The 16,286-nt window shown below is 30.0% G+C and overlaps 2 protein-coding genes across 2 annotated transcripts in view; both read right to left on the bottom strand.

Annotated features, from left to right (window-relative positions):
• LOC106689410 (venom acid phosphatase Acph-1) overlaps positions 1-5,685 on the bottom strand; it is a 12,674-nt gene extending 6,989 nt beyond the window's left edge. Inside the window, exons 1-5 of the mRNA XM_014434358.2 lie at positions 5,527-5,685; positions 2,802-2,867; positions 2,474-2,707; positions 808-909; positions 530-635 (exon numbers count right to left, since the gene is read on the bottom strand). Of these exons, the coding sequence (XP_014289844.1) occupies positions 530-635; positions 808-909; positions 2,474-2,707; positions 2,802-2,867; positions 5,527-5,637 (619 nt within the window). The 5' untranslated portion in view covers positions 5,638-5,685. The remainder of the gene's footprint in view (positions 1-529; positions 636-807; positions 910-2,473; positions 2,708-2,801; positions 2,868-5,526) is intronic.
• A 6,381-nt stretch (positions 5,686-12,066) lies between these two features.
• LOC106689417 (prostatic acid phosphatase) overlaps positions 12,067-16,286 on the bottom strand; it is a gene marked incomplete in the record, with an annotated part of 49,410 nt that continues 45,190 nt past the window's right edge. Inside the window, 3 exon segments of the mRNA XM_067053396.1 lie at positions 12,067-13,223; positions 14,395-14,591; positions 15,616-15,803. Of these exon segments, the coding sequence (XP_066909497.1) occupies positions 14,403-14,591; positions 15,616-15,803 (377 nt within the window).

Here is a 16,286-nt window from a genome sequence, read left to right as displayed (position 1 = left end):
TATATTTTATTCTTTATAATTTTTTTAGTCAAGTTCACTTCATACTTATTATGAATTCATTAGATCATTAGTATTAATTTATTAATTATAAATTCTTATTATTATTCACTTCATAGGTTCTTTTAATTATTTTTTTCTTTATTTTCATTTTAGTATTTTGTATTTAGTTGTATTTTGTTAATTGAATTATTAGTTTTATAACTGGAACTGAATTCATATTGTACTGTTATAGCCTTTAAATAGTAGTAGCCTCCATAGTGTCCAAATAATCAAAAATGTAACTAGTAAATTTCATTTATGTATGTTATTTTGGTACCGACCAATAGATGTTGTCACCTGGTTGGACCATATCGGATATACTTCTCTGAATTAATAAATAAATAAAAGTAAAACAGTTTTAAGAGAATTACTTAAAATGTTTAACAAATCAGTTTTTTAAGTGTATCTATTATGTATTTTTGAATTTATATGAGAATACATCTACGTATAATTATAAGTATGAATAAAAATATAAATACTGTGAAAATACCTCCAATCAGATGCCTTTGGAAACCAAAAACACTTGAGTGAAATCTAAAGAATTTAAGAAACATTGCAGTCATATCATCAAGATAAACAGATTTAGCAGCAATATCCTAAAAATAAAAATAAAATGTAAATATAACATGCTATCATTAATTTTTTAAATTTTAATTTGAGTAATTTTTCAAGAAACTTTACATTAACATAAATTTTTTACTAAATATTTTTTTACAATTAAATATTTACTAATGTAATGTCAAATAATGATTTAAATATAATAAAGACCTGGACAAAGTCTGCTCCATTGCTATCATTTTTCATACCGGGGAGATTCAAATCTTTCCTCTCTGCCATCAAATCATCATAAAACCTTGGGCAAATGGTCCTCTGAAAATAAAATACTCATAGATAATTGAAATATATACAAATTAATTGTAAGTTTATTAAAAAAAAAAAAAGATCAAAATTCATATAACTATTTGAATACTCGGTGTAATAAACAGATTAACAATTTTTAAAATAATAAGTTTCTATGGCAGAATCCCTCAACTACATACTGCTATCATTCTCAGATTAAACTAGTTTCGGGACAATTTAAGATATGGAATAAAACAAATCAAGAACTATTTAATATTAAAACTTAATGAGAACCAACTATAATGTTTATAGTTCAACCTGGAATAAGTTAAACCCTATGTAGATTAAATCTGACTACTTGATAAGTATATTAGATTAATTGATATAACTCAGAAAAATAGTCACAAAAAGCTTTTGAGTTATGCAGACAATGATGAACATTTCTCTTTTGAGCTTGAAATCTAAAAGACAGAAGGATCAGAATATAATAACATGGATAAGGTTATGTACATCAGGAGTTATGGATCTTTGTTGTGAAATTCGATAATAAAGTTTAGGATGAAATGGAAAATGATAATAAAGCTCAGTGAACTTGAATGTTTGATGACATCAAGGAAAATTTCTATACCAGTTTATTTAGGATAGAAGAAATAAAATTTCACTACAATTTAAACTGAATTTCTCAATTTAACAGAAGTATGGATAGTTTTCCTAAACATTTTAGAAAAACTGTCCTCTGATTGACTATTTTGAAAAATCTTTGAAGAGACAGCTAGATTTTTGGCAAAAAAAAGTTTGTTTTTCAATTTTCATTACATCATGAATAAACTTTTCTTTTGGAGTGTAGAATTTAAATATAAGCTCAGTTTTGAAATGAATTAATGTTATTTTAGAACTCAGTATTTTAAAGGTTTTTTTGATATTGTTATCACACTTTTTTTATTTTCATTAAATCAGAAATAAACTGTTTTAGTGGGATATGGAATCCAAACCTGAACTAGGTTTTTGCTAAAACCGACAGATTTTTCCAAAAATCGCTATTTTTAATGGCTTTTTGAAATTTTTGGCAAACTTAATACTTGTATATTTAATGTGAACTGCTACAACCCATGAAGGGTCAGGGCTACTTTGTAAGGAAGTACTGGAAGTACTGTTTTTAGGGGAATTAAGGGACTTTATGAGACTCAATGGACCCCAGGAGTACTCCAGAACCCAGTTTGACTCATGGCTACAGTAACAGAATAAATTATTATTTGCCACAGCCGGATTCGAACCCGGGTCCTTGGAGTATGTAGCACAGCGCCTTACCCCTGTGCCACCTCTTCCTAATAGTTGAATTTTTGGATGGTTTATTTCTTTGAGTTTTCTTCTTTGCAAGAGGGACATTTTGGACCAAAAAAGGTATTTTCCACGGACCAGCTTCCCAGTCTTCCACAGTTCCTGAGGGGCGTCGACCCCTAATATTAACAGTTGCCCAATATTTCGGGGGACTAGATTCTCCTTTAACAAGTTTCATTAAAATCCGTAAGATACTTGTAGTATCCTCTCCTAGCTAGTTAAAATATAATAATGTATTATATCAGCATCAACTCACATTGAAGAATGTTTCGGGTAAAACTGGAACTGTGTGCCACTTCCTTTCGTTTTTCCACCAACGGATACCTGGAGGAGGGAAGATGGCCGAAGAAACCAGCTGAGCGACTGCCATTGCGTTCACATTAAAAATCGAGTAGGCAGAGAACTCTTCTGGTTTATAGTGGTATCCGAGGAACTTCCTGTAGCGGACACTAAGCTTCCTTCCAATTTTATAACCCTCAAGTTTTTCTTTCTAAATTATTAACATAAAATATTTCAGATCAATATTATTAAGGAAGATTGGTTGTATTGATAATGTTGTTGAGTTTTTTTTTATTCATTATTACCTTGCTTAGGTTTCCAGGTTCGGACCGCCATTCTTCGTTGTCCTTGTGTTGGTCATATCTGACAATCTGGAATGAGAAACTTCTTTAAAATGAATGATAAAAAGAAGAAAAAATAATCAATTAAAAAAAAAAAAATTGAAGGGGAGATATAAAATTTCTTAATTGACAAAGTACATCTAATCCCTATATTTAAAATACATCTAATTCTCCTATATTTCTACATCTATTAAGGTCCTAATTTTCCCGTAGGTATAATTCCGAGGTTTGACATTCAAGTGTTGATCTACTCTTTAGATATATATTATATTAACCATGTAAGGCCCACCAGGTCGATCTGGTATTAAATAAATAAAGAATAAAGAATAGTCTCCTTTAAATTGTTTCCAAATAAGAACTTTTTCTTGCTCCTTTAGCATTACGTTCTTACGCTCATTCACACCTTGAATTTCCCTCTGGAGGGAAATATTCCCTATTGAATGGGTGGGCAGTTCATTTTTAAAAGGTTTGTACAGTCTGGTTAAGAAGTAATTGTCCCACCTTTTTTGGAGGAGTGGAAGTAAATAATTATCTAAATAACTTAAAAAAAACAAAACAAGAATTTCTAATACGTTTTTCAAGCACTGCATAGAATTCAATTTCTTTCATCATTGCTAATTTTTTTTTAATCTGTAAAATCATCTGAACAAGCGACTAACTTGGAATCCTCACACAAGAATGAAAAGACGGCCAACTGCAAGTCGATTCGGGATTATTACAGCACTTACTAGACCTATCTGGATATATGGAATTGAGCTTTGGGGCTCCACTAAACCTTCGAATTCCTCTCGCATTCAATCCTTACAATCCAAAATCCTTCGTAAAATCCTCAATTCTCCTTAGTTTGCTACAAATAAAATCATCCATAAAGATCATAATGTTCCATATGTTAGTGATCTAGCCCGAACCAGATATCAATCCTTCCATTATAAACTCCCTAACCATACAAACCCATTAGTTTCTAACCTTGCTTCCTCTTCCATTCCTGACAATCCACCGAGGCGACTGAAAAGGAGGAGGCCTCGAGAGCTTCTAAGTAAAAATATTTTTAGAGTGCTTTCAATGAGTAGTTTCTCTACATGCTTGTATCATACCATCATGACTACATAAATTTACTAGAGGCATTATACAGTTGTAAATGTCAATAAATAAATTTATTTTAAATTTCAGATTTATTTTAATTCTGTAGAAGGCAGTATGAAAAATCAAAAGAAGTAATACTTATATCCGTTGTCCAAATATATAATGCCAATAGAATCTATGGATATATCTTATTCACAGCCATCGAAAAACAACCGAAATATCTTTGGATTGTTCTGAAATTTAATTTGATTATACTCAATATATAAATGTACAATCAAGCTATATTTAATATCAGCTAGGTATTATCCACATTGAAATTCATCATTTGATCCTCAATAAATCCAAAAATACGAATTTTTACAGCAACAAAAAAATTAAAATTTATTAAACCATACATCTGCCTTTGTAAGTGAAAATTTTGATGCGCTCACCATACCAGATTTGTTCAATTGTTTTAAGAATTGCTTAATTTAATTATAATTTACAAGACCAAAAATCAAATATAGCTCACAGTAGTTTTTTAAGCTATATTATTATCTTGTATCAATTATAATAAAAAATATCCCTTAAGTCTCAACCTGTTTATTTTATTATTATTCCACTCCTAAACTTATTCTAAATATCACGGCTAGATTGTTGCCATAAAATATGCAGGCTATTCTGCCATTGTCAAATTGTATTTTAATTTATCGACCTATCTCTTAGCTAACCAATTCACTTTTTCTAATATAATTACCTTTAAACTTTCTAATATAACCACATAATCAGGTTTATAAGTTAATAGAGTTATATTAGAAATGTAAATGTAATGATATTATAAAAAGTTAATTGGTTAGATAAGAGAAAGGTCGATAAACTAAAATATAATAATATTAGAAAAAGTGAATTGGTTAGATAACAGAAAGGTCGATTAACTAAAATATAATTATATTAGAAAAAGTGAATTGGTTAGCTAAGAGAAAGGTCGATAAACTAAAATATAATTATATTAGAAAAAGTGAATTGGTTAGATAAGAGAAAGGTCGATAAACTAAAATATAATTATATTAGAAAAAGTGAATTGGTTAGCTAAGAGAAAGGTCGATAAACTAAAATATAATTATATTAGAAAAAGTGAATTGGTTAGATAAGAGAAAGGTCGATAAACTAAAATATAATTATATTAGAAAAAGTGAATTGGTTAGCTAAGATATAGGTCGATAAACTAAAATATAATTTGACAAAGGCATAATAGCCTGAAAATTTTAGACAACATTCTAGCTTTGATATTTAGAATAAGTTATCCTTGAGAAGGGCCGAAACGTAGGAGTGGAGTAATAAGAATATGAACAGGTTGAGACTTAATGGATATTTTTTATTATATTTGATAAAAATAAACTATTCCCAAGCAAGAATTCAAATTATATATTATTTTGTAAGTTATTCAACACAAACCGTGAAAAAAATGAGTTATTTTAAAAGTTAATGTAGATTTAATTATTTAAACATAATATTTTTGATTCATAACAATCTTTATATATTTAAAAAAAAACTCTAGTTCCTTGATAAAACTCATTTGATTTTTTTCTGTTTTAGGCTGAATATTATTAAGGCAGCCTTCACTCACTACGAATGCCTTCCTGAGGGTCGGTGCTGCTCTCGGGTTCCTGACGAAGGTGACGGCAAAGAAGACCAAGACGCCTAACAAGAAGAACAGAGCGATGAAACGCCTCTCCATAGAACGCCGGAGATGGGAGTGGTCGAGTGGGAACTGAGTGACGTTATTTTATCGTGCTCCTGTATCTTGGATTTTTTTTCTAGTGTTTCTCAGAATGCAGCTGATATCAGCGAGAGAATTGCACTAATAGTTTGCAGTTTGGACTTTATATTGCATTTCTGCAGAACAGGGATAAAAATACATTTAAGCATACATATTAAGACAAACGCATGCTCGAAGAAAACTACGGGTGTCTAGAACTAATCAAAACGAGTCAAGGATTTTTTTCCCTATTCTTCAGTTTATTTTTATTTAGCACTATATTGTAGGCTTGTAATGCTATAATGATAGGCATCGAGACTTTTAAGGTTTCCTCATAAGGACCAAATAGTTTAATGAACAATAATAAACAGTAAACTGAGAATAAGATTGAGTATCTGGATGATAAAAACTATGGAAATGAAATCTTGCTGTAGAAATCATTGAAGAATATAATTAGTCAGAATGGCAATGTAAAATTTTCTCTTGATTTTTGTTTTTGGAGAGAAGGTGAAAAGTAATTCGGTTATTTAAAGAATAGTGGAAACCATGAAAAATAACTGGAGTAAAGAGATGGAGGAGACAAACCGCTGAAGATAGTCTCAGAGGCCAAAGTCTTTCTAGAGCTGTGGAGCCATTGTATAAATAAACAAATTCCCTGAAATTATCCCTTTTATATGGAAAATCATTTCTTGAAAAATTACCACTCTTAATTTCCTTTATAAGAAATTTTGAATATAATAGTAACTATGAATAATGTTCAACACAAAGTCCTCAACTTTTTGGGTTTTCATTATTTGGAGAGGGCAAACACCTTTCCCTACTCTCTCTAGGAACATCGTGACAGTGCAGTTATTTAAGCAGCCTCCTTTAGATCAAATGACCTCAAATTGAAATTTTTCCATTTTATCGTCTTTATTTATTTATTTTTTCATTTTTATTCTATTGTCATGATAATAATACTTCATTTATTCTAGGACGAGTCCATTTAAAATGATATAGAAAGAAAGACAGAAGTGGACTGAGGAGCCTCAGAGATACATTAAAAAAATACAAAGAAAATAAATAGTCATTATAAAAAAGAATTATGAGTTACTTTCTAATTTTAATTGGTTAGAAATAAAAAAAAAACATAATGCAAAAATAATTAAGAACGATATAATAATTTATATACATATTTACATATATTTATATACATATATATCTATATACAATTTTTTGGGGTCTGAATGGATATGAAATGATTGAACAGGCGGGATTTAAAGGTAGGGAGGGTATTGGACCTACGAATGTTGGAAAGGATGGAGTTCCGTAAGCATGAGGATCGGATAATGAACGATCTATAGAAAGCAGCGTTTTTTTCTTCTTTTTTTTCGATCCCTCTAAAACAGAAAAAACAATAAATTAGTGAATGCTTTATTATGGGAAAAAAGAATAAATCGTGTTGAGTATTACCTTTTACTAACCTTGGTATTTTAAGGTTACCTGTAATATTTATCAATTAATTGTGAAATGTTCATTCTGTATGGTCCTATTATTAAAGAAAGAATCCGGAGGTGAGGGGCCTCCTCTTGTTAATTTTCGTTTAGAAGATAGAAATAAAAAACAGTTATTATTAAAGACAATAGATAATGATAAAATAATAAGAAAACAGTCAGAAGTCGAAGAGAAGTGTGAGAGGAGGGGAAGGGGGTGCATCAGAAGGAGTTATAAGGTGATGTTGATAGGGTTTTTGGAACCTTCCTTGCCCTGCCACCTCCCAGGAAGGGGAGATGGGGTGATAGATTGGAATACTGGATTGAAGGAAACAGGGAGACTGTCAAAGAATTTGATGTGTCTCCGTGTGGTGTGTTGTACAGTTTCTAGCTCTAGTTCGTTATGAATTTGCGTCATTTTACTAACAGTTATATTATTTATAAGTGTAAGATTATATTTATAGGGTTATTTTGAAACACTTTGTATTTGTTGAAAATTTCACTGCAAATGACATCCTTTAATATACTCTGTGTTATAAAAAAAATAAATAAATATGATCTTTTTTATCAAATGAACTGTTTACATTTATTACTTGTACCTGATTTATTTAAGCACAGTAATAATCATCCAATAATATCAAATCATCAGCATGCCCATACACCGGTATTTTACCACCTAAAGTTAAATCCTTTTCGGTATAAATCACATTTTTAATATCGTATTTTAATGCTAGATTAAATAACATGGTATGCCACGATGTTTTGATTCTTTAATTTACATATATAATCAACAATGATATTTTGATATCTTATTTAATTTTTGTTATTTTATTTAATCTAGCACTAAAATACGATATTAAAAATGTGATGCATATCGAAAAGGGTTGAACTTTAGGAGGTAAAATACCGGTGTATGGGCATGGTGATGATTTGATATTATTGGTTGAGGACAAAGAAATTATAAAATTAAATATAACTATGTTCATAAACTCTAAACAGTCACAATTGATAAAACTATTTGCCTTCCCACTGTGGTTTATGGATGCGAAACGTGGTCTCTATCAGTAAGGGAGAAATAGCACCTTAAGGATTTTGAAAATAAGTATTGTGTAAAATATTCGGACCGAAAAAGGATTTAGGAAGGAGAATTTAGAAACCTACACTACGCCAATTTGAGGGAACTGCACTCGGTAAATGTAATTCAGGTTATAGGAGGGCGTGTAAGGTTGTGGGACTTAGTAACGAACAGAATCCTAAAAAGTTAGTAAACACTGAACCGATGAATAAACGTCCAAGGGGTAGGCCGAAACGTAGGTCGGAGGACGCGTTAAGACTGATTTAGTAGATTTGGGTCTGGACAGATGAAGACAGCGATTGGTGGTATCGGCCTCGAACCTTCGGTTTATAATAAGCCGTTATTATAATTTTGCTTGTAAACTTTCGAAAAGAAACTCTAGCTTATAATTTACGAAAACGTTTTTATAAATTAAAATTAGACGTTTATCAGAACCTAAGTGTTTTTTTTCTATGACACGTGACAAAGTGCTGTGTTTTTCCACAATGCACTCGAACAATAATCCATGTCAAGTGCACTCCCACCAAAAACCATCTTATTTGATTTTCCTCAAGCAACCCAGAGCATATCAACGGATGTCATTTGCAGTGACGTTTGTCTCAAAAAATACAAAGCATTCCAAAATAACCATTAATAAAATATTTGTTTTATATATTAATACTTCTGAAATTCTTCCTTTTTATCTACTTTATTTATTTTTATTTGTTTCATTTTTATTCTATTAAAGTTAAGTGATAGTGCAAACGGTTTAAGCAAAATCATATCTTTGTTAATTATGTACGTTAAACAATCAAATCATTGTGGCATGTTATAAAATAAAAACATTATATTAATCGCACAGTGTTGTCTTTATGATGATTTATTTAAACCTTTTTTTTTCTATTGTATTTATTTATTATATCGTTAGAAAATATCCTGATTGTTGTTCATCATCCATGATTACTTGGGATCAAGAAGCGCCATAATGCGCCACAAAGCGCCAATCTGGGGATCACATATTCTTTTATAAATGAATAAAATGTTTGTTCTTTTAAGAAATGTAATGCAATTGTGGATAAAACGGGATCGTTGCCAATCGAATTTCCTTTTAAATCAAGTAGTTTTTAAAATTAATTGACAATATGAATGAGTCACAGTATTTATTCATTGATTCACTCATATCGTATAGCAATTGTTCTTGTGACTCACCGATTATATCTTATGTAAAATTAATTTTTGTTATGCCACAGTCCAGGTGCTGTAGCACAAACAAATTCACTTTTTGAAATAAATTCTAAATTGATTTTTTCAAAGTGACATTTAGGAGAATTCGAAATTATTTAGTTTTTATGTAGTAATTTCTATTTTATTATATTTGTTTTATTTAACTTTTAGTAAGCTATTGTGAAGAAAAAAAAGAAAAAGTTTCATTTTAACATGTATTATTATACCCCAAGCAATCTCGGTGATATATTATGGTGAGTTATAAGTAACTTCCTTTTTTTTATCAGACATTTATTTTTCCCTGATTAAATAACAAAATTATATTAACTTATTATATATTCACCACTATTATCTATAGCCTTCTCCCATCTTCCTGGCAGTTTATCAATAATTCCTTCCTTGTAAAATGTGATTAGTTTGGACTGGAACAAGTTTTCGACAGCTTGCCTGACTTGATCTCCAGAATTGAAGGTTTTCTATTAAAAAAAAACCCATTTCTGAGGTTTAAAAAAAACAAAACAGTGTAACGTAACGCATATCACATGAAACAGTTGCCAAAAGATTAAATTAAGCCTCGTCTATCCAGTGAAAACAAAAACATGCTGCAATGATGACTCATAGCTGGTAGATACTAACAATAGATTCTCCTTAGCTGTATAGGAAGTTACTTATGACTCGACCTAATCGATATAGGAGGAAGTACATTTGAACAGGTAGATAGGTTTAAGTATTTAGATTCTGTGCTAACTAGAAAAAACAAAATTAATGAGGAAATAAAAGCGAGTTTAAAGGTGGGAAATTTGTTTTTTAATTTCGGAACTGCTTAGCTCAAGCATTGTGTCTGAAAATTTACAAAACTATTATCCTTCCCACTGTCCTTTATGGATGTGAAACGTGGCCTCTTACACTAAAAGAAAAACATCGCCTTAAGGTTTTCGAAAATAAAGTATTATGTAAAATATCAGACCATAAAAATATCAGTTAACCCGAGAGTTTAGAAGGCTGCACAAGGCTCAATTGAGGGAACTGCACTCAGTAAATATAATTCAGGTTATAGCATTGTGGCGAATAAGGTGGGCATGTAGGATTGTAGGACTTAGTAACGAATAGATCCCGAAAAATTTTAATAAACACTAAACCGACGGTTAAACATCCGGTAGATATACCGAAATGTACTCCTACATGGGAGGATTGAAGTAAGATTGATTTATTTAATAGAATAGGGTTGGAGTGGCATCACTGGACCGATCAATGTATAGAACGAATAGTGGTATCAGCATTGAACCTGGGCTCCCTATACCTTTATTCTTGTTATAAGTAGATCATAAGTGCAGAATAAAAAAAAATCCAAAATTTGGTGCAAAGTATAGTACATGTTGTAGCATTGTGCGAATAACATGGTGCATAATGTTAGTGGAACCCTAAAATGGTAATAAACACTGATCTGATGGGTAAACAGTAGAGCAAAATATAGATGGGAGGATTACCCTAATACTGATTTAGTAGATTTGGTTCTGGAGAGGCTCCACTGGACAGATGTATATAAAGAACGATTGGTAGTATCAGCATCGAACATTCAGGTTCACTAAGTTTTTATTATTATTATAATCGAAGATTTGATGCTGATACTATCAATCGTTCCAAAATACATCTGTACATTATGCTTGTCCAAACCCAAATCCAAGATCATTCTTGACGCAGTACTCCTTACAACCTAGCCGAACCAACTAATTCAACTATCCTTTACCACCAATGGGAGCATCCTTAAACTGTAGAATGACCTTTGAGAATTCCTAAGAAGTTCCTCCCGACTAAGTCCGATTTAATCGTTTTAATTTTATTATTTATTTGTTCATAATCATTCTGCGGAGGCCCCACACCTTCAAATATTATAGTAAGAGCTTCCACAGAATGAGCAACTCAATACATAGATAAATATTTCACTCAGGCCTTTAAATACCGACCGTAGAAAAAGATAGTATTCAGTTTGAATTATGTTCTCTTCAAATAATAATTTATTTTCTGTTTTAGAGGGATCAGAAAAAAAAAATTTGGGGAAAAAACCTCACTATATATTTCCCCTCTGATCGAAACCAGAAAAAGTCATGCATATTTGAGGTGTGAATCGTACCTCTTAAATATTTCATCTTATCAGTGTTATAGAACAACTCTTCTTCTGGGAACAGAGCTTTATTGAATTTTGGATATTTTTCTAGCCGTTTTTAGATAAAATTATCTGATTTCTGAAACTGAACCAAAGGGTAGAACATTGAGTAGGTAATCTTCATAAGCCTAACACTTGTCATATTAAGGAGAAAATCCCTCGAAAAATATACTGTACTTTAATGCTTAGAAACAAATTAATAGTGAAGAGTCATGAAAATAAACACTAGAGTGAAAGTTTAGATTATTCCAAAAGCTAGAGAATGCAATGAAAACTCTAAAGGTTTGAACATTATGTGTCATTGCCTTTTTATTATGAATGATTAAGAACAGAATTTGTTCCCAGCAAGTTAAGAGAACTCTTACTATGATAGTACTTACTATACTATAAGTACAGTACATTACTTTCAGTATATTATTTAAACAGTGTCCAGGTTTAAGTAACACTGCAGATTTCAACTAGGAAAGAATAAACAAAGAAAAAAAAAATACATCTCATTTAAAAACATGTATTTAATATCATATACATAAAATCGTAAGTAGTATAATAAGAAAAGTCTTGTGCAGATGGTTTCTGAACAATTACAAAAATAGTTTTCTTATTGCAATATTAACATAATTTTTCTAATCTATCCTTTAATTTTACTGAGCCATCAACGTCACATGTTTATTTAATTTAATCATAAATAAGTCAATAAATATCATCGCCTTGTACTGCAGTAAAGTTCAACAGTAAATAAAATTTAAATAATAAAACTTTATAACGTCACCTAATGGCTGACTGCAATCAAGAAATAAGAACTTTCATTGATATTTGTTAAAAATAGAAATCATCTGACTTTTTGCTAGATAAACTCTTCTATTCCTGAAAAATAACTCATTACCTACTCTTAATCTTTTAATATAACATTAAAAATATATAATATTGACATAAAACACACATTGTGTATAATTAAGGAGATCAAGAACTTATTGATGGGTTTCGTCTTACACTTAATGTTTTGCTTTTTATTTCAGTGTAAGTAGTTCTGTAATAATAATAATAAAAAAAAATCTCAGCAAACAATAAATACATAAAACTAGTAAAAATACAATTTTACAGTTAAAATCATGTTGTATTAGAATCATTTGCCCACATAATCAAAATACTTTCAGAAAAAATTGATAATAATAATGATCATATAAATGAAGTTATATGATATGATATTAACTTATAAATCCCTATAGAACCTATAAGGTTTACAAAACTGTTCCATCAATAAAAAAATAGTTATGTGCTCACATGAGAACATATATCTTAAAGCTAAAAAAAACATAAAATGTTTAAAATATTTCTGCTAAAATTTCATCTCAATTGTACTTATAATAATATTTCTCAAATTACAAAACTAATTTTTGTTGAAATATATGTATAAATATTCTCTTTATCAGTCTATCTCCTAAGACTAGATTTAATTTAATACAGTCACTTTTTATATAAATATTTATATACATATAGTATCTATTTATGTGCACCAATACAAAGAGATGAATGGACAAAAAATAAAACAAATGAGTAATACGAAGATGTCTAGAATAATTATGAAAAAATTATTCAGAAAAGGTGAGATGAAATGTGCGACTCAGGGATAGTACTGGCTGCTTGAGGAAAACTTGAAATAAAAAATAAAATAGAAATCAAATTTAAGTTGCAATAAAATTGTAAGAATATGATTTTTTAGACCTTAATAATAATAATATTCTTTATTTATTCTGGGATTGACCCCTTAGAATAATATCCAGGCATCAAAATTAGGCTTTAGAGCCTTAGAGTAAAATACAAAATAAAAATGAAATTAAAATATAATAAAATAATGAATTTGAAAAGATAAAAATGAACAATAATAATTAACAGAATATATAAAATAAGAATAGAACAAATAAAAAAAAAAAAAAAAAAAAAATCAAATACAATTAAACTAAAAATAATAAATGAAAAGGTACAATTTCAGCTAATATACATATTTACAAGTATGAATGAAATTCTGAAACATAAAATACAGAGAATATATAAACCTTATTTGAAACTTTCAATTGTTATTCTTCCAGAATTGGGTGGACAGAAGGTAGTCGAAGATACGTGATTTGAAGATTGGAAGGGTATTAGAACTATGAATAAAGGAGGGAATAGAATTCCATAGAGAAGAGGAATGAATCAGGAAAGATCTACCAAAGGCTGCGGTTCGATGTGCAGATACATATAAGTCTGAAGGCCATGAGCGGGTATTGCGGGAATGCACTGAGGATTTAAATTGAAGGATATCAGAGATGTACAATGGACGGCGGGATTGGATAACTTGATAAAAGGAAGGAGGAGGAAGGAAGGAAATATTATAATAAAGGAATAATAAATAAATAATAAATATATAAATATTATTATTAAGGAAAGCAAGGAAATATTTACGACGGAAGGAGGGGTAAAGCCACTTCAACTCTTCATAAAATCGGGTGACAGTGGCGTCCTTAGAAACCCCAAAAATGAATCGTACAAAGCAATTAAATAACCGTTTTAATTTTGCTTCAAGATCCCCACAGACATCCCTGTAAACCACACAGAAATAATCAAAGTGGGGGAATATTACGGAAGTAACAAGGAGTAACCATACGGAAGTAACCATAGGTTACTATGGGTAACCTTAGTACTATTAATGATTATAATTGTAAAATATAAGTGACTAGTAGTGGTCCAGCTAATAAACCAAATAAAAACAAAACAAAAAAAACAAATATGAATGAGAGAAAGAACTAAAATTATGATAATAACCAAAGGGAATAAATAATTACCTAAATGTTTAAATGTTCAATTTGAACTCAAGGACATGCGATGGTACGCTTCCGTCTCCATCATTGCAAAGTTCATCATAATTTTCCACTTCAAAATTTTTAAACCTATCGATCAATTCCGAGATGTGGCAGCTCATACCACATGGCATCTTCATCTGGATAGGAAATTTTTCATTCGGAGTTGGCCAGTAATAAACCTGAAAAAATAATGACATAAATAATAAGAAAACATGTTTACAAGAATAATGTGCCTTTTATAACTATTTAATAATATAGTGTGATATCAATTATCTTAAATGATTGGGACTTACCCCATTTCAAATCAATAAATTTTTTGGTTGAAATAAAATCATTTTTAAAATAAACTTTAATTATATAAAGATTACAGTGATGAGATTTAGATGATCAGTGGATTACTGAAATGGTTTTGAAAAAAGAAAGCATTAGGTGTTTCTAGGCTGCATTTGATGGAGCACTTCACTACATAAAGCACCCCTCTGTTACGACTACAGTAGATGCGATTTTCTGAGGCATTGGCGTAATTTTGCTTGAACAATATCCTAAATTATTCTTCTATTTGACCAAAAAACTTTAGGATTATTTTTAACTGATGCGTTTCAATTAAAACCAAGTCGAAGTTGAAGGGAGATCGATTAAACTCCGAGTTATCAAATTTTTGAGAAATTAGTTTCTTGAGATATTGAATTTCTTAAGTCATCAAATTTCCTGAAAATCAATTTTGATTTACGGAATCTCTGAATCAAGTATAAGGATGAAACATTGTAAATAGAGCTGTTCACACTTTATCGACCAACCCACAATGTAAACAATGGTGATCTGACTTTGTCTATTTGAGAGAGGGGATAAGTGCAGTAATATAAAAAAAAATATAGGTGTCCTATTGTAATTTTAATTATGAGTTATGTCTTGGTTTCTATTCCATGTTAAGGGGGTAAATTTTGAAGATGAATACATCAGGGAACAGGATTTACTATGAAATATCAAGTTTAAAACCGGTGACACATCTCTGGTTTTGGATTCGACTTAGAGATTTGAGAATAATATTTCTCTCTCTGACTGTACATTTAAAAGCGCTAATTTGGAATTTCTTAAGTAGTTTTTGGCTAGACTCTTGCCATTTTACACCTTTCATAGTTGACTTGGCTCCATTATTACAAATTTTTAATAAGCTAAATATTTCTTATATCTTTCAATACTCACTTCAATGTATTCTCCACCATTCTTCTCGTGAAGCTCAATAGCGATAGCGCTTCCGGGTTTGGGAAATGAATTATATTCAATATCCAAGAGCATAAAGTGGCTCATAATGTGAATGTCGTGCAACGAATGTAGCTCCATTTTCCTTGGACTTTCTGTGAAAAATTTGGTAATAGCTCTTCCAAAAGGATCTATAAAAAGAGAAAATGAATACAAAATTATAATTAAAAAGTAATATTGTTTTGAAAACAATCGTAATAAAAAAATATATATAACTGCAATTCTTGTGCTTTAAAAGTGAAACTACTTAGGGTCTAAGGTAAAACAGTTTTATTATTTCAGGATTTGGAAATGGAATTTGGTTGAGGGAAATTTCTCTGAAGTAAATGAAATATCTCTTTTATTCATCAAATTCCTTTAATTCATTCTCTAAGATAGAAATTATGGATTTATGACAAATGAAATAAGATAAAAATATTTTGGTAAATGTTTCAAATAATGGTAGCACACAGAGAAAACAACATGGAGTAGGCCAATAAGAATTTATGAAAAAAACTATGGATGCCTGATATTATGTGTAAATGCATTACAAAATATGTATTAAAATATATAAATAATGCTGCTTAATAATGAAAGAAAAAAGTATATATATATATGAAGGAGTTAGTACCCAC

This window comes from Halyomorpha halys, unplaced genomic scaffold (genome assembly GCF_000696795.3).
Source record: "Halyomorpha halys isolate HHAL.00 unplaced genomic scaffold, Hhal_1.1 Scaffold1355.1, whole genome shotgun sequence".
Lineage (NCBI taxonomy): Eukaryota > Metazoa > Arthropoda > Insecta > Hemiptera > Pentatomidae > Halyomorpha > Halyomorpha halys.
Note: the sequence above shows the minus strand (reverse complement) of the source record. Positions and strands in the feature narration are given on the sequence as shown.